General features: G+C 49.8%; 1 protein-coding gene across 1 annotated transcript in view; it reads left to right on the forward strand.

Moving 5' to 3' along the window:
• FLT1 (fms related receptor tyrosine kinase 1) overlaps nt 1–18701 on the forward strand; it is a 176805-nt gene that overhangs the window by 118185 nt on the left and 39919 nt on the right. The window contains exons 16-17 of the mRNA XM_086714524.1: nt 5018–5149; nt 17783–17889. Of these exons, the coding sequence (XP_086570650.1) occupies nt 5018–5149; nt 17783–17889 (239 nt within the window). The remainder of the gene's footprint in view (nt 1–5017; nt 5150–17782; nt 17890–18701) is intronic.

Below are 18701 nucleotides of genomic sequence, written 5' to 3' on the forward strand. Positions count from 1 at the left end.
GGAATGTTTATTATTAGTGGAACCTTTTTGGAGCCATTTTTGTAGGTCAAAAATATTGGCAATTTCATTTGTTTCAACCTAAAAATAAATATGCAAATTTTCCCCACAATTATTACATAAATTCAATGGAATCCCCACCCACATCCCAATAGTACTTCTCCCAGAATTCGACCAGCTAAAACTGAAATCCATATTGACATGTAAAGGGCTGAGATAATTATGAAGAAGAAGGGGTCACACTGTAGCAAATATCAAGACGCATTTTATCAAGCAGTCATAACTTGTGTGGGATAAATGGGTCACTGTGAACAAAGAGCCTAAAAACAGAAACACAGATATATGGAAACTTAGTATCTTGACAGAACTGTTATCATAACTCAGTGGGAGAAGAATAGATTATTCAGTAAATGATGCTGGAATAACTGATTATTTATGTGGTAAAAATCAAATTCTTATACCACACGCATACCGCCCCCAAAAGAAAATCCAGATGGATTAAAGACCTAAATGAAAAAAGGCAAATCTCTAAGTAAATCTTCTTAAGAGATTTTATTTTTGGAAAAAAGTATATAAGGGAAATGCTTTAATATCAGTGTAGAAAAGCATATCTTTTTAAAACAAGCAACAGGGGGCACTTGGGGGGCTCAGTCGGTTGAACATCCAACTTCAGCTCAGGTCATGATCTCACGGTTCATGAGTTCGAGCCCCGAGTCGGGCTCTGTGCTGACAGCTCAGAGCCTGGAGCCTGCTTCAGATTCTGTGTGTTTGTGTCTCTCTCTGTCCTTCCTCCGCTCACGGTCTCTGTCTCTCTCTCAAAATAAATAAAAAATAAAATAGAACAAGCAGCACAAAGGATAATTGAGAATATTAACAAATTTGACTACATTAGAATTTTTTAAACTTTTGTATTAAAAATTCACAAAGTTTCAAAGACTGTTCGTAGAATGTTGGGGGACCTTGCAGCATATTTAACCAATAAGGAATTAGTACCCAAAACATATAGAGAACCTAAAATCGCTGCGAAAAAGACAAATAGGCTAATAGAAAAACGGGTGGGGGACATGAAGAGGTAATTCCCAGGAAAGGAAGCCTTCGTGGCCAAAAAAAAAAAAAAAAATGGAAAATGATGCTCCATGTTCCACCTACCTGGTAATCAGAGAAATGTAGGTTAACACCGCCGTGAGATGCCGTCTCACACCCGTCATTTTGCCCCCAATTAAAACATCTGATAGCTCCAAGTATCGGGAAGTATGGGGAAGGGCAGCTCTTAGTGTTAGTGAAAGTATAAATCAGTAGTATTTTGGAAGACATTCTGTAATTCTTGGTGGAGTTGAAAATCGGTGTACTCTATAACCCAGCACAAGGAGATGTGTGCATAACCATGTACAACTGTCTGGGACAGGTGCGCTGGCAGCCTTCTTCATGGGAGCAAAAAAGCGAAAACTACCTTATGGCAGAAAAGTGTATTTTTTTGTATACGATGAGCTAAATATGAATTTTATACATGAGTTAAAAATGAACTCCAGGGGCGCCTGGGTGGCTCAGTTGGTTAAGCGTTCGTTTCAGCTCAGGTCACGATCTCATGGTTCGTGAGCTTGAGCCCCGCGTCCAGCTCTGCACGGATAGCGTAGTCTGCTTGGAATTCTCTCTCTCTCTCCCTCTCTCTCTCAATCTCTCTCTGCCCCACCCTCTCCTGCCCACTTGCCCTCTTGGGCTCTCTCACTCAGAATAAATAAACGTTTGAAAAACAATGAACTCTATTCTACATGCATCAACCAGGATAAATATCAAAACATCATTAAATAGGAAAAGTTGAGAAAAGGCATCCACTGTATGGTGCCTTTTATTTAGAATTTTTAAAGGCACAAAACAATATTACCTCTTCTACGGAGGTACATACCTATGTGGAAAAAGCACAAAAACATGCCTGAGAATGATAACACCCCACCTTTAGGATAGCGACGCCTCTGGAGAGAGGAGAGGGAAGGGGATAAGGTATCGGTGAATTGTATTCGTATAAAAAGAGAGGGGGGGAGGGGGTCTGGAGCCAGTATGGCCAAAAGTTGACCTCTGACTCTCTTCGTGGTGGGCACATGGGTTCTAGTTTTCCTGCACTTTTAAATGTTTGAAACGGATCCCGATGAAAAAGCTAAAAAGAAAGCCCTTTGCAGAGGGTGCGCTCCTCAGTAGAATAAACAGCATCTGTATCGTAGGGACCGGGTCGCGTGAAGTGAGCGGCATGAAGGTTAAGGCGTTAAAGAAACCAGGGGACACGACTACGCGTAAGTGCGGGCAGATCTGGGGGATGAGGAAGCCTAGTAGAGGTAGTAACTGGCCTGTGTTGGCCAGAAGGGCAAGAAACAAGCGAGAGCAGAGAGTGAGAACGCGGCTGATGTTCCCATGTCTGCGCCGCTCGTCGGAGCGTAGCGTGAGGGCCGGTGGGTGGCTTGGGACACCCCGTCACCTCCTCCGCGCGGCTGAAACAGGAAACGGCCCAGTGGCGTTAGCTCCACAGCATCCTTGACACTGTCTTTTCACCTTGGCAACTACGCCCCTGTCTCCTCGAGTGACACCCAAGGTCTTGGGCCTTCATTTGTTCGTTGTGTTAGCCTCAAACCAAGACTGGGGTGACAGAAAGTTGGTGGAGGTCAGGGCTGCTGCAGTGACACTCATGAGTCGGAGACCGCTGCTGCCATGAATGCTCGTCGCCCTTGGTAGCCCACGCTCCAGCCACACTCTGACTTCCTGCGATTCCCACAGGTGCCCTGTCTTCCCCTTTCCAGAACTCTCACTTCAGTCATCTCCATTGGGCCTCACGGCGCTACCATAAAATAGGCAAAGCAGGTATTATTCTCATCGTACCCATGGGGAGACATACTCACAGGCCAAGGCTGTGGGGAGAGTCTCACGCATCCCCCCACCCCACCACCCCCCATTTCCTGGGCTTAGAAGACCAGAACCGTCTCGCACTCCTCTCTGTCCACTCCTGCCTCCAGGAGGGGGTAACTCGTGCAGGTTGCTTCTGCCGAGTGTCTGTTTACGTGTCTTCCTCTCTGCTTCCTGTTCCTCCGTCCGGATTTGGATGCCCCGTGTTCCTTGCCCGGATTATCCGCTGAACTCCAGATGGCACTTTTCCCCCGCGGCAGCCTACCCCGTCTTCTCCCTCTGGACTAAACTTCCTCAAACATTGCTTTCCTTAGGTCATTTCCCTGCTCAAAAACCTCTGTGAGCCCCTCTCTTCCTTCTACACCGAAACGGAAACTCCTTGGCCAGGGGTTCAAAGCCCTCCTCAATCTGAACTCGCTTTTTCTAGTCAAGCACCCCGGACGGGTGCTTTCCAAATAAAAATGGCTACCAAGTCCGCTTTCAAACCAGCAAAGGTTTGTGTTTTGTATTTTATCTTTTTAGATGGTCCCGCTCGTCACGGGCGGGAGAGACATAAAAGCCTCTTCTCTGCTGGTGGACATGTTAATGGGTATAATCTTTTTGGAAGGCAGTGCGGTTGTAAGAATCACGAGCTCTTGACCTAATACGCCTGTTTCTGAAAATGTATCCTAAGGAAGCAATCCGAAATAGAGAGTAATCTTTATGCCTAAAGATGTGTGAATTGCACTCTTATTTATAGTTACGAGCAGTTAGATATAACCCTCCAGTGGCTTTTTCCGGCGCTTAGAACAAAACCTTAAATTCTTACCATGGCCTGTGCTCATTCATGGTCGGGCCTTGCGAACCCTCCCCTGTCCTGCTTGCCAGCTAAAGTCTGCAGTGTCCCTGAAACTCACTGCTGCCCCGGGGACTTTAGAGATCCTCCTCCCTATGTGCCTCAGATACCCCTTCCAGATCTCCAAATAGCTCGTCTTTCGCCGTCTTTCGGGTCTCGGGTCTCTGCTTAGATGTCATCTCCCAAGAGAGCTTCCCCTAACCCCCCCCCCCCATAACCCATGGTCCCCTTCACCTGGTTTAGTTTCTTTACGGACTTTATCGTTCCTTTAAATTACTTACTTGTAACTCTCTAAGACCATAATCGGAGCCCTTTGTAGGCAAGCGTCCGTTTGTCTCGCTCAGTCCGATATCGCCAGATCTAGAATGGCGGCTGGTATGTAGTCGGGGCTCAAAAATACCACACGAACGGGCGAACGGTTGTTAAAAAGTGCACTTTAAGAAGAATAAAGGGAAAATGGCTGGGAGGAAAGATTGTACGTTTGTTTTACATTTTCTTTATGCTTTCCAGTATTTCTCACGTTTTCCTTATTGGATGGCTCTCTTAATCAGGGGAAATGTAAACCATTTGACAAAATACAGCCTGTAGCCTGGGCAGACCCACTGTATCGCCATTTCAGAACAAGCATGATTTCAGCGGCCCCTGTTAATCCTTTAAACCTCAGCTCAAGGCCCAGTTCCTCCATGGTGCCTTCCTGTGTATTCCGATTCTCACTGGTCTCCCTCCCACCCCAGACTTTGCGTTTAATTGGGTATGCTGGGCTACATGTACTCGTCCTCGTTCAAGAAACACTTCCTGTTTGCTGGGGTGGGGGTGGGGGGGGGAGGGATGATATATGTGTGTTTGGTAGGGGTTCACCTCGCCAAATCTGTTTCCACATTTGTCAAATGGAGACACAAAGACCCTGCGGGCTGGCTGTAAATGTCAGGATGTGAAGTGGCCCGCGCGGTGCTAACACCCAGCAGGCCCCCCGGTAAGTGGTGTTATTATTGGATGTGCTGTGCCCTTGACGTTGGCTCTTGAAAGGTGCCCCACCTCTTTTCTCTCCACACGGTGAACGGCCTGGGTCCCATCACCTCCAGAAGGGGGGGGTGGTGTCCGAGCTCTGCTGCATGGTGAAGGTGCTGTTCAAAAGCCTGGACCCAGAAAACACAAACAGGCCGCCGGGCCCAAGGTTGCCTAGAGCTCGGATTTCCCCGTCTGAACGCATAACTATAGGCAAAGGGTAGTACGACAGAAGTAGCTGTTTTTGTCTGTCCCCCGGGCCCGCTAATGTAAACATCTCTCCCTCCTCAGGAATTATCTTAGGACCGGGAAGCAGCACGCTGTTTCTTGAAAGAGTCACAGAAGACGACGAAGGTGCATATCACTGCAGAGCCACCAACCAGAAGGGGTCCGTGGAAAGCTCGGCATACCTCACTGTTCAAGGTAAACCGGCTTCAGAAAGCAACGAGAACCAGCTCAGACGGCTGTGTCCCTGTTCAACTTTCCACCTCCCGGTCTCCCGCTGCCGCCCCAGCCTGTTCCTTTCCCTGACCTCCTCGCCCCTCCCCTGTCACTCCGGGAAGGGACCTGCTGGGTGGCCTGGCAAGGCAGAAGGGGAAGACACTGGCCGGCCACCCAAACACGGTCTCTGCAGGGAAGTAGTTCCCAGAAGAGAGGAAAGCCAGCTGCCGCCCGAGGGACGGCATTGACCCATAGAGAGTGACTGCGGTGGCCACACCTGTGACAAAGAAACCCAAGGAGGAAGAGGGGTGTAGGTAGAGGGGAAAACCCACAGTTCGTTCTTTCGCCTTTTCCGATTCCCACGAGTGAGACATCTACACGCCTCTCTTCTGAGTGTCTTCGTAAGCTGGGTTTTTTTTTTTTTAACACGAAGTAGGCTGCAAAATATTATCAGGGAGAAGCAACACATAAAAAAACAGACCACATTTGAGAAAAATATTCCAAGTGCTTCCTCTTCGGAGGCCTCAGATAGTTCGCTGAGCAGCAAAATCCAAAGCGGCCTAATCCTACTCGGGGCTGTGGCCATGTGGCTCCCATTTGGAAACCAGTTTAGTCGGCAATTGCAGTCCTCCGATGCCAGAAGTCATGCAAAACATAACATTTACAGCATCATAAAATATCAAATTGACACCTCCTTGGACCTAAATATCTATGGCCTATTGAGGTTTACATGAAAAGATGCAATTTGTTGGGGACTCTGTTTCCAGGCTTCCCGGGAGACCTCAGACTATGGAAATACTCCTGGCAGGGGAAATAGATCAGTTCTTCCGCCCTGGAAACTTACATGGCTTAAAGATTATAATTCTGAGAATTCAGACTCCTTTAAAACAGAGCATCGTCCCCATTCTTTTATGAGGAGAGGATTTTATTTAGTTTATTTTTTTGAGTTTATTTTGAGAGAGAGAGAGAGAGAGAGAGCGTGCGCGCATTCATACGCGTGGGGGAGGGGCGGAAAGAGAGAGAAAAGCCCACAGGCAGGCTCCATGCTGTCAGCCCTGAGTCCGACTCGGGGCTCGAACCCACGAACCATGGGATCATGACCTGAGCTGAAATCAAGAGTCCAACACTGTAATGGCTGAGCCCCCCAGGTGCCCCAACGAGTAGATGATTTTAGACAGTCTCCTGAAAAATCCCAAAACCACGCTCCCACAAATCTATACTTCCAGGAAAAGTGGAGAGTACCATCCCCCAGATAGTTACAGTAATGGTCCTGTTTCTCTCCCAAATAATCCTCGTCTCAGAGTATTCTTTCGACTCGTCTGCTTACCCCTGGAGAGAACACCTCCCTCTTCAAAGGACCTTTCATTTACTTTTAAACAAGGACTCCAGATGTGGCCGTCGGGGAGTAACTGTGTCAGGCCAGGGAGGGCCACAGATCTGAGACAGGGGTGGCCACAGAGGGCAAGGAGGTGCCCGCTCCGCAGTCCAGAGGGCTTTTCCCCCCCTGTGCTGACAACAGAGCAGTTATGAAGCCCCAGGCAGGAGTGAAATGACTGACCTTCGTCCTGTAGCCAAGTGAGGGCAGACGAGCATGAAAGCCGGGTTCTTCTCACGTGCGCCCCAGCCCCATACACGCCCTCCTGCCGTGCGTCCCTACTCTCCTCTGCCTCTACCAGGGAACCGGGGCTGGCATCTGACCCAACGGCCGGGCAGCCGATGGCTTGGGAGAAGGCCTTGCCCGGAGGGATATTGACACAAGTTTGTAGGTCTCCACAGAGACTTTCCTTCCCTTCCCTTCGCCTTTTCTGCCAGGCTGATCTGGGTTTCCCGGAAGCCACGTCGCTTCAAGGCATCTGTGCGTTTCTTCTGCCCACAGTCACGACCACCCGCCTCCTATTTGTCACAAGTCTGCCCTCTGGGAGTAGTCCCCCCTGCTGGGAGGCTTTTTCTGCCCACAGGCGGAGCCATGGCACCGTGGAGGCTCCCAGGCTGGCCTAGGAGCCCGCACTCTGGCCATCAGAGAGCCTGACTCACACCCACTGCTGAGGGCGGCCCCATGTGAACACAGCCCAGAATGTCTTTTGTCCGGGCGCCCTCCCCGTGGCAGCCTGATGCTCCTTCTCTGCCGTGTCCGGTGTAGATTAGATACTTTGTACTCAGCAGCGTCCTCCAGGATCAACAGCTGACTCGGATACCCACCCTCTTCTCTGCCCTCGCTCTCCATGGTTCTTGAATCTTCTCATCAGTACTTCCTGTATTCTGCCTTTGGGGGTTAATTAGGCGTCCATAGGCCTGTCTTCCCTACTGAACTGTAGACCTTGTGAGGTGGGAGTGGGGTCTGACATACTTTTGTACCCCACGCCCGTGCCCAGCACTTAGCAGGAGGCTTTATTCGGTTATCTTTCTATGCAGACGTTGCTACGTAACGGGCATCCCTGATCCCATGAGCGCCGTAAGAATCCAAAGAAGTAACCAGTATTATCTTCAGTCTACAGACGGGAAGATGGGCAGTCCAGAGGGTTAAGTTATTTGCCCAAAGTCACATGACACACGCACGGTGAGGCTGACCGGGGTCCGTGTCCCGTAGCTGTGGAACATTGCCACCCTCCCTCCGGGCTTCCCACCCCTGATGTGCCGCAGGGACTTGTCCTCGAGGCCTTGGCCTAAAATCGAGCTGTTGGACTTTTTCCATTACGTCCTGTTATTTGGGGGTCTCTCTACCTGGTTCTCATTTCCTGCAGTGATTCCTTTTCCCACTACACGCTCCTCTGGAAAGCCAGACAGCATTAAGAATCTGGCTGCCACTGATCATTTCTACACGTTTCCATCGGCCTGGGTCATTTGCTTCTGAGGAAAGGGGAGACAGTTGCCCACGTCAGCTGCCGCTACGGAGGTCCTGACCCTGTCCTCTCCCGACGTCATCTCTCAGCCTCCCAGGCAGCCTACCTACTTCTCTCTCCTTCGATCGTCTTCCAATTCTAGAGGATCTTTTTTATTTTATTTTATTTTCTGTATTTTTTTTATTTTTGAGAGAGAGATCTGAAGCGGGCTCTGCGCTGACAGCAGCCAGCCTGATACGGGGCTCAGACTCCCAAACCTCGAGATCATGACCTGAGCCGGAGTCGGATACTCAACCGACTGAGCCACCGAGGCACCCCTACCGTGATCCTTTTGAATGACTAATCTTATGACAGATGACTCCCCTGCTTCAAATATGTAGTGGTTCCTGATGGCCTGTTATCCTCATCCAGGTCCTTCCTGGCCTCCTGCAGCCTCGTGGCTCATCCCTCCCTTCACACTTGAGCTCCCCAGCCGTGCACCTGCCCGGAACCCCCTGCAGATCCGCTGTCCCTCATCTGCCTGCCCACAGCATCTTCCTTTAATCTCCATGGCCTTCCTTCCCGCCTCATTCTCCCCCGGACAGCCCCACTCATCCGGACAGCTCACTTCTGCTCTTGCTACAGGGGGAGAGGAAGGGTCCTCCTGCCTTACCATCATCTCCCTCTGTGCTCCCAGAGCACTTGACGTATACCTTTGACGCGGTGCTTACCACAGCGTATCGTTCACTCCTCTATCCCAGAGCGTCTGAAAAATGTATCCGCGGGTTGATCCACGTAGAAAACCACCACTGAATGTCTGAAAAGAGACATACGTCAATATCTTGCAATTTCTGGATATATATATATATATATATATATATATATATATATATATATATATTGCAATATCTGGCAATAGACTTAAGCCAATCCCAGTTCGCCGGTAACTCAGCAACGTATTTATGTGCCCAGGGCTGGGCAGCGTAAGGAAGTGTAAGCCATCTCCCCTCCCCTCCGGGGGCCTTGAAAACCTAGCTGGAAGGAGATTAAGGTGCACACGGAAACCATTAGAGCCGGATCAATAGGCACTTTGAGCTCCTCCCCGGGGTGAAGTCGAAGCGCTAGTTTGCAGCCAATACACCACCCGGGGCCGCTAATCAGAGCTCAGGGAGGTCGCAGAGGCAAGAAGGGACATGGGTAGCGAGCCGGGGTCGAAAGGAAGCCTCGGAGGACGTCGGATTGGCAAGGTGAACGGGGCAGTGAGCTATGAGGCAACAGTGCACCTTCTACGTTGTGTCCCTTGGCAACAACAAAGTCTAGGTGATTTTACCTCGTTCCTGGTGGCCAGCCCGCTGCGTTTTCTGAAGAACTGGTACTTTTGACTCATGACCTCTTTTCCCTGATGTGGCGTTGATCTTCAGTAGCGCCTGGGGAAATGATCACGTTTACGAGGTGCCTACAGACTTGGCATACGTGGCTCTTTCTTTTCACCCGTCACTGTCCCCGGCTGCCGTGCTCTTTGAGTTCTTGTGTCTGCTTTTCATGTTTTTCTGCCTTCTTCCTTGCTCTCTTTTGTAATCTCCCCCGCCCCCTGCTCTCGGAGTGACGGCAAAACTCCCCTCTCCCCTAAAAACAGATGGCCTGATTAAGCGGTCATCAAACTACCTGAAACACTGTACCTGTTCATAAGAGGAGTGTAACATAAATGGGACCGTATCCTAATAGGGTAACGATAGAGCAGTGTAAGGAAATGAGGATTGTTAGTCTAAAAACTAAGGGGCAATGGGGCGCCTGGGTGGCTCAGTCGGTTGAGCGTCCGACTTCGGCTCAGGTCACGATCTCGCGGTCCGTGAGTTCGAGCCCCGCGTCAGGCTCTGGGCTGATGGAGCCTGGAGCCTGCTTCCAATTCTGTGTCTCCCTCTCTCTCTGCCCCTTCCCTGCTCATGCTCTGTCTCTCTCTGTCTCAAAAATAAATAAAAACATTAAGAAAAAAATTTTTTTTTAAAAACTAAGGGGCGATATTATTGTTTTCCGTAAATGTTTAACAAGCTTCACCCCCGGGGAGACTTTCTAACTCATTCTTTGGTACACCAGAAAAGATACCCAGAACCAAGGAAGGGAGGTGGTGGTGATGTGTCAGGAGGTAGGTTTCAGCTCCATACATAATTTTGGATAAGGAGATTCCTAAAAAGTGGCTCTTGAGTGAATCTTATTAGTCAGATGCCATATCTTGAGTGGAAGCCCTCGAGGCTCACCGAATGAAAAGTTGGTCCCCGGATGCTCTTCAGAATAGCTCGATGCCGGACCTGCTCACTAATTTTATCACTGAAATTAGATCCTGGCTCTCTGGTGGCTGTGAAACGTTCCCTAGCTTCAGACTTGATTTCCTAAAATATGCACGCAGACCCTGCAAGCTGACCTATCTTGTCAGGTGGGGTTTAGGCAATGAAACCGAGCAAATGAGTTGTGTCTGCGGCTGTGTTTAACAGATTTGAAGAGGTTCGCGAATTAGCCAGGAAGGAAACCGTCTGCTCTTTTATTTCCCTTGAAAAGGGATTCTTATACTCATAGATAAAACAATGTGTTATTTTTGTATCTGAAAAGGATGAGTGGACTGTGGAGTCAAAGAAGCTTCTTTAAATAATCCCAGGTCTTGTTTGCTTTGGACGGTCCAGGAGCACACGTGGAACTCTCAGAGGGGAAGTTCTAACATTAAAAACAACAACACAAAACTGTCAGTAACCAAAATAATTTCTGAAATTGACATAGCACTCAAGAGCCCATGGAACGCAGTGGGACCGTTTCAATGAAAGCGGGGCACGTTTTCACCCAAGGACTTAAGATAAACTCGACTTTAGAATTATTATTGCAAGTAAGAACCACAACGTGTGTGTAAATACATTCCGATAACAGATTTAAGCCTTGCTATTGAAGTACGGTTTCAGTAGCCCTTATAATTACACAGGAGAAAATTCCACGTTAGACATTCTTTTGGGGACGACGGCTGGATAGGAAAATCATGGAAAGCACCAAAGGACTGCCTCAGGGTCCTGCAGTCTAAATGGAAAGGCATCAGAGGTGAGATCTGTAAATGTTATGCCATAATGATTGCACATTAACACATTTCAGGAAAGGACCCACACAGCAGGAAACATACGCTGTGTTCCTTAATAAATTCTGAGAGTACAGAATAGGAAAAGCTCAAAATTATCTCAGGTATGCAGTGCCTCCCTTTTATCCCCCTTGGCCAGGCCAGCCTTTGGGTCTCGTTTCTTTTTGACACTCCTCTGAGGCTGGACGGTCCTCTGCTTTGGCTCCTCTCTTCCTGAATCCTGCCCCAAATTCACTCCCACCCCCCCCCCCCCCCCCAGCTAGCCTGGCACTAGGAAGGATGTGATAAACTAATTCACATGAAGATGTTGGTGATTGATGTTACTGTTCTCCTGGGTGTTGGCAATTTAGAAGGGTTCCCGAGGAGAGACCAACGCTGGCAATGGAGACATGAACTCTCTACTCACTGATTTCACACAGGAGAGCCAGAGGACAGGATGTGCATGCCTTCGTACTTGAGTCTAAACAATGACATCAAGCTGGCCTTGATCAGGAATTCAAAATATGGTGATGGAATTCAGCCATGGTATCTTCTGCTCATTGAACATGCGTTAGTCTAGCTAACTTTGGTGACAACCCAGTGGGGATTTTTTTTTTCCCATTGGTGGACAAGAATCTGAAGCACAGAAGGATTTAGTACTTGGTTCAGGGTTACGAAGCTAGGAGGGGTGGAGCTGAGCACTGGACGTGTGGGGCAGAACCATTCCGCTCTACTGCCTCTGGGTTGGAAGGCAGGAGAGGACCCCCCGCGTGAAGCCCGGTCATCACCCCTCCTGAGCGTGTGCCCTTGGGCCAATTACTTACCTTCCTGATGCTTCCGTATGTTCATCTGCAAAACAGACATTAGTAATGGTACACCAGCCTTACTGGGGTGTAAGGATTAACACACTTAGAACACTATCTGCCATATAATAGAAGCTTTTTAAATATTAGCTAACGTTGCTGTTTGTTAACATGTTAAACCACATTAACTTCAACAAAACTTTCTGCATTACAGTCTTCCAACACTTAACCAGTGAGTCACCCAAATGGTGTTCCAGACCACAAAATTCCTCTGTGGCCTAAGGAGTTTAGCTTTACTAGCTTTCCTAAAAATGTGTCGTCGAGCTGAAGGCACGTGATGGCAATCTTAAATATCTTTTACCTAGAACTATCCTTGAAAGCTCACTTCCGAAAGTTTAATTTGAATAGTCTTTCCATGTCACTCCGTCCTTAAGAGAGGTTCCAAATTGGTGTCCAAAGATTTCTCAAAAGCTTTATAAATAGTATGAAAGCCAATTTTATTAGTCCAATTAGCCTTAGAGAAATTAGCTGGGTTATTGGGGTAGCACTGTTTGCTCAGCTCACGTGGAGAATCAGGTCGACGTATGTCTGATCAATTTTCTTTTCATCCATAGAGAAATATTTATTGAGATTTCCACTGGGCCGGTGCTGGAGATGCAAATGAACACAAAACACACCCTTCTCTTGATGTCTTAAGAGCTTCATGGGCAAAAAACCCACATAAACAGTTTTCTAAAAATAACGATAGAACCAGAGAACAACTTCTAAGCCACCCTGGCAGGTACGAGGCGAATTTCTCAGGGAAGGTCGTGACTCGGTTGTCTGCAGAAAATGATCGCTATTTGGGTCAAAGTCTGACTAGTTTTAGGGGAAAAAAAACTGTGATGTATGCAATAGGTTTGGATGAAAATGAAATCATCTCGTATAGTACTTGAAGCCCAGAAGATAAGGATGTTTTAAAGAAGGAAAAGGGAGTGCTGGGACGGGGGGAGTGGGGGAGAACCTTCAAAAGAATAGCCCTCAGGGCACCTGGGTGGCTCAGTCGGAAAGTGTCTGACTTCTGATTTGGGCTCGGGTCGTGATCTCACTGTTCGTGGGATCGCGCCCCAAGTCGGGCTCTGCGTTGACGGCATGGAGCCGGCTTGGGATTCTCTCTCGCTCTCAAAATAAATAAACGTTAAAAAAAAAATAGCCCCTACTAGGTTCATACATTTCACCTGTGAGCCAGGGTCCTGTTGTGACCCCGCATTTGAAGGACGAGCAAGCCGGGGCCTAGGGTCCTGGGTCGAAGACATAGCTGCTTGCTTCCTGCCCTTTCCAGGTAGAACTTGTCCTGTCTCAAGTCAAGGCAGGTCCCTGAGCCGGAGGCCCTGGTCTTCTGCTTAGGGAGTTCGGCTAACCTCCTGGGAAGGACCACCGGTGCTCGCTGTGGTGCGAGTCGAGTGCCCTGGCCCTGCTGCCTGTTGATTCCGGCAGCCTGGCACCACACCGTGCCACGTGTCAGGGTCGGCGTGACACCGCCACAAGACAAAGTCACGGCCCCGTGCAGCGTGAACAGCCGCCACCATCAGAAAGGCGCAGGGCAAGGCAGCGGGACTCAGCAGGCGCACAGCCTCTGGACGAGGTACCTCACCCCCCAGGAACCAGTGCATCCCCTGGCTGGCGTCCCCCCTTCCTGTCCCGAGAGGGATGGTCTGAAGCTTGAAAGGTAACTGACATGGAACACTCTGTGCCCCAGGGTTAGCGGAGTCTGTAAGCTAGAAGTGCCGTCTTCCTAACTCTTCAGATTGGCCCCATTCTTGTCAATATCCCATGTAAAACAAGCTCGCAGCGTGCCCTGATGCTGGCTTTCACACACCCCATGTGACAGGAACGTCCCTGAGACCCAGTGCTAACTCCTAGTTGTTGTCAAATCCCACCCACGTTTCCTCTGGCCTCCTTTCCCCTGCCATGTACAGCTGGGCCGTTTCATGGGCTGAGCTCATCAGCTGTCACCAGCAAGTTGAAGCTGGGTCCCGCCAGGCCAGCGTGTGGATGTTTGACCTCTGAGAAAATATCCAAGAGCTGTATAGGAAGGGATGATGCTGACTTGAAGTCTGTCTACTCAACCTAAGGCTCTCCTAATGGTTACTTTGCAAACACAGCCTGAGATTGAGCTATCAAGAGCGACAGAGATCGAGCACAGATACTACATCGTATCTGGTTAAATTCTTGGTTTTCAGTAAGCAGTCATAGAATGTTAAATAGACCTTTCTCCTGTAATAAGTGTTCATCTTGAGGATGTTTTTTAATGAGTTGGTTCTTGAAATGTGTAAATGCACCCGAGCACATTGGGTCCCACTGAAAGGAATTTTGCCTGAGTAAGGGCTGTGGAATTGCTTTGGGGGTCAACTTCCTGCCCCGTGGAATGCAGTGGGAAAGTTCCCACAGTGGGAGGGGGCCTCTCCCAGGGCATTCCAAGCAGGAGGCATCTGCAGAGCTTTTAGGCGGACAGTACTGTGTCTCAAGATGCTATCAGCATCTCCAACAGCCAAAGGCCACTGAGGCCTGAGCAGGTCTCAGGCTGTGTGTGTGTGTGTGTGTGTGTGTGTGTGTGTGTGTGTGCGTGTGAATACAGCAAGGCAGCATTCGACCTTTCACATGGGGGAGGAAATCCAAACTCCTATTAACTCGAGCTTACAATATTCCCATCGAGAGGCTGCGTACGAAGAGAAAAGCTTATCATACTTTGAAACTTCTTCAAGGAGGCTGTTCTCATTCTCATGAGGTTTGGGGAAACTTAGCCACAGGCCAACAAAGCTTGGCATCGTTGAGCCAAACTCATTCTTGCACTCACCCAGTATTCTCAGGATGCCTACTGGGGGCCAGGCCCCCTTCTAAACACCAGAGACATAGCAGCGAACGAGAGAACCCCGGTCCTACCCTCTGCTCCTCCGCTCGGAACGTTGAACGTATTTATCTGTTCAGACTGTGAGCTCTAGACCATCCATGCCTTTCATCCACCACCACATACTAGTATCTAGAACAGAGAGTGCCACGTAGGTGGTGTTCCGTGGGTTTCTTGGATTAATACGCACGAACAGGAATTTGACCTTGAACCCTCTGAAAGCTTCATGAGACGCTTTGGACTCAAAGCCAATCATAATTTATCTCCTCGCTCACCCAGTCCGATGGGGGGGGGGTGCGTATAAAGACGACGAGGAGGTGGCCGCAGCCCCCAGAAGCCGCCGTTCTGGTAGAGAAACAGAGTGCCGAAGCGCGGAGGTGCAGAAAGGGCTGGGAGGTGTGAGAACCTACAAATGTTTTGATGTGAACGGAGCAAGTGGGAGAGCAGCAGGGGACGAAGCTGAAGAGATAGGCGGGGTTGGGCACGAAGGACCCAGGGATGTGGATTTTTATCCCCACGGCTGTGGGGAGCAGAGGTGGTGGTGATGGAATTTACACAGAGGCGAGATCACGCTGGCCCAGAGTGGAGGAGAGCCTGGTCAGGAAGCCAGTGCTGCGGTCCAGGTGACAGCTGGCGGGGCCTCGATGTAGGCAGTGATAGCGGGGCAGGACAGGAGGTGACAATTTCCTGAGCCACGGGAGGAGAGCCGGCAGGACTTTGTGTTGGCCTGGACGGGGAGAGAATGTGGATTTCCCCTCTAGACTTAAAGGTTTGCCCAGCGGGGACTGTGGCAGGAAGTGCATGTGCTCGGTGGCTGGATGGATAAGAGGGGAGAAGGAAACGGCTCGGGTTTCTAGCTCGTGTGTTTTCTGTTCTTCACAGATATTTCACCGGCTCTAGCTGCCTGCATGCGGCTTGTAGTTTAAACCCTGCACGCCGACGCTCGAACTCTCTGCGGGCTGGTCCTGACCTGTCCTTGCCTTATGCTGCCTGCTCTGCCCCCTCATGTCCCAGTTTTGGGTCTCCACTCATGCCAGCCCCTCTGCCTGTAGGCCCTCCCCGCCTCGTCTCCGTGGGCCACCACCCACTTCAATGTCGCCTCTTCCAAAGAGCACTAGATTTCCTCCACCCTTGAAACTCTTACTCCGTGTCTTCGTATTGGCCTTAAGTCTTTTTTTTTTTTTTAACGTTTATTTATTTTTGAGACAGAGAGAGACAGAGCGTGAACGGGGGAGGGGCAGAGAGAGAGAGGGAGACACAGAGTCCGAAACAGGCTCCAGGCTCCGAGCTGTCAGCCCAGAGCCCGACGCGGGGCTCGAACTCATGAACCACGAGATCGTGACCTGAGCCGAAGTCGGATGCTTGACCGACTGAGCCACCCAGGCGCCCCTGTATTGGCCCTAAGTCTTGGTTGGGTTGCGAGTGATGAGCTCCGGGAGAGTGACACCTTTCTCTTGCTCACCTTCCCGTTGCCTCCAGATGGAATGTCGCCTCCAGTAGGATTCAGGACCTCCTTGTTGAATCGAAACAAAGAGCCCACATGATGAATCCCTCATCTAGGAAACAAGGATATTATTGCTACCTACTCCTCAGGGTGGTTGTAAGGGCTTGGCATATAGTAGGTGCTCAATAAATGATACCATTCATTGGGGCGCCTGGGTGGCTCAGTCGGTTAAGCATCCGACTCTTGGTTTCGGCTCAGGTCATAGGATCTCGCGGTTTGTGAGTTCGGGCCCCCCCTCAGGCTCTGTGCGGACAGTGTGGAGCCTGCTTGGGATTCTCTCTCTCCCTCTCTCTGCCCCTCCCCCGCTGGCACTGTCTCTGTGTCTCTCAAATTAAATACATAAACTTAAAAAAATGATACCAGTCACATCATTGTTTCTAAAAAGAGTGAGTTCCATTTGTTCTTCCCTAGCTTAATACTAAGCCTCTGCCTCCTTGTAATGAGGTTCAAAGGCAGTCCTTTGAAATTCATGGGAAATTGTCCCCTGGAACCAGTAAGTAGGGGACCCCTGTTCTGGCCCCACTGGGGCATTCCTTTACAGATCCCAAAGACCTTCCTCTCTGGAGGCTTCTCTTGAACACTTTGGGTCTTTTCTCGTCTGGTGCTGGAGGAACTGCTCAGCTTTAGATCTCTGCGTGATTCCGGGAAATGAGGTGCTTGGGAAGAACCCCCTTCTTGCTGCAGCCCCTGCAGGCTGGCTGCTGTCTCGAAGGTCAGAGACAGAGCCAGAAGCAAGGAGCAGGAGGTGGGCCAGTTGGCCGGCTGTTCCAAAAGGAGCGAGCAGGCAATGGTGATGGTCCTTGAGTTTTATTTTTATTTTTCAAATCAAAGTAGAAGAATTTTGTGAGTCCCAGAGGAGGCCTTTTGTGTCGTTTTTATTCTTAGGTATTTTTCTTTCGAATTTCCTCTAAAACTCATGAGGAAGAGCTCACATATTCCAGATTTAGCACTTTAATGGGCTTTTGTTCCCGCCTTAATTTTTTTCCTTCTTAAAAATTTCTCCTCGGGGGGCGCCTGGGTGGCTCAGTCGGTTGAGCGTCTGACTCTGGCTCAGGTCATGATCTCACAGCTTGTGGGTTCGAGCCCCGCGTCGGGCTCTGTGCTGACAGCTCGGAGCCTGGAGCCCGCTTCGGATTCTGTGTCTCCCTCTCTCCTGTGTCTCTCCCGTTCGCATTCTGTGTCTCTCAAACATAAACATTAAAAAAAACCGTTCTTTAATTTCTCCTCGGATTTTGAAGTAGCTATTTCTGGGATTACGACGTTTGCGAGCTCAGCCCCAGAATTTCTGAAACTCCCTTTAATTTCTGCGTGAGCTTAGGATGGTGAAATATCATGCGCCCTGCTGGACTCGAGACCAGTGAGGGGAGACCCGTCCCAGAGACCAACCCTTGAGCCGCCAGGCTGCATGCGCCATGGCGAACCATTTAGGCATTTGGACCTGTTCTGTAGAATCACAAAGACCCTCAGTTTGATGGTGCTTGTTGAGGACCGTCTTGTTTTCCTCCCTCCAGGAACCTCGGACAAGTCTAACCTGGAGCTAATCACTCTGACGTGCACCTGTGTGGCCGCAACCCTCTTCTGGCTCCTGTTAACGCTCTTTATCCGCAAACTGAAAAGGGTAAGAACGGTTCGCATGAAGTTCTACGCTCCTGTTTACGTAAAACTCTAAAACGCTCGTCTCGCATCTAGACCCGGCCCTAAACACGCGTTAGCCTCTAGTCCTCTTCCCTCTTCTTTCGCTCTCTGACCTGGGGAACACCCGGAATGAATCGTTAAAATGCCTCTCGACCGTCACCCGTAGTATCGAGAGAAAAAGCTCGAGCAGTGAATAGATGACTGTTTCCCAGGAACAGAGGGGACACCGTTGGTATAAAAATGTGTGCTAAAACCTTTAAATTCAACACGAGACCTGCGCAGTCTTTATTTCCTTATTCTCTGCTAAGACGTGCAAAGGCGAATGCAAAATAAAGACTGTCCTCCGACTTGCCTCTCCTCACATTGTAGAATTACCAACAAGTGCACTGTGGTTCCGAGCTCTCGGAGCCCCACCATACAACTCAGTTCTTCAGTGGGAGGGTCAGGCTGGAACGCGGGACGTCAGATTTCTGTCATTGAGCCTGCAGCACCACGTGCTTCTCTGAAGTTCTGTGGGCTAAGGAGCCAACAGTCCTTCACCCATCCGTGCCTCAAATATTTACTGGAGAGGAGACTGGCTTTACTCCGTTTCACAGACAAATGTGAGACTGCCGTTAGAGGCAGCGGACTGAAAGATGTGTAAGGGGGTGGTCAGGCAGAGAAGGGACGGAAGAGTGTTGCAGGCAGACAGAAGAGCCTGTGAGAGGCCGGGGCAGGGCCGGGACCCCGCGGGAAAGAGAGACTCACGGAGGCCAGCGTGGCTGCAGCATGGGAACCGGGTAGGAGGTGAGGCCG

The sequence above is a fragment of the Puma concolor genome, chromosome A1 (assembly GCF_028749965.1).
Source record: "Puma concolor isolate L17-30 chromosome A1, mPumCon1.1.hap2, whole genome shotgun sequence".
In the NCBI taxonomy this organism is placed as follows: domain Eukaryota; kingdom Metazoa; phylum Chordata; class Mammalia; order Carnivora; family Felidae; genus Puma; species Puma concolor.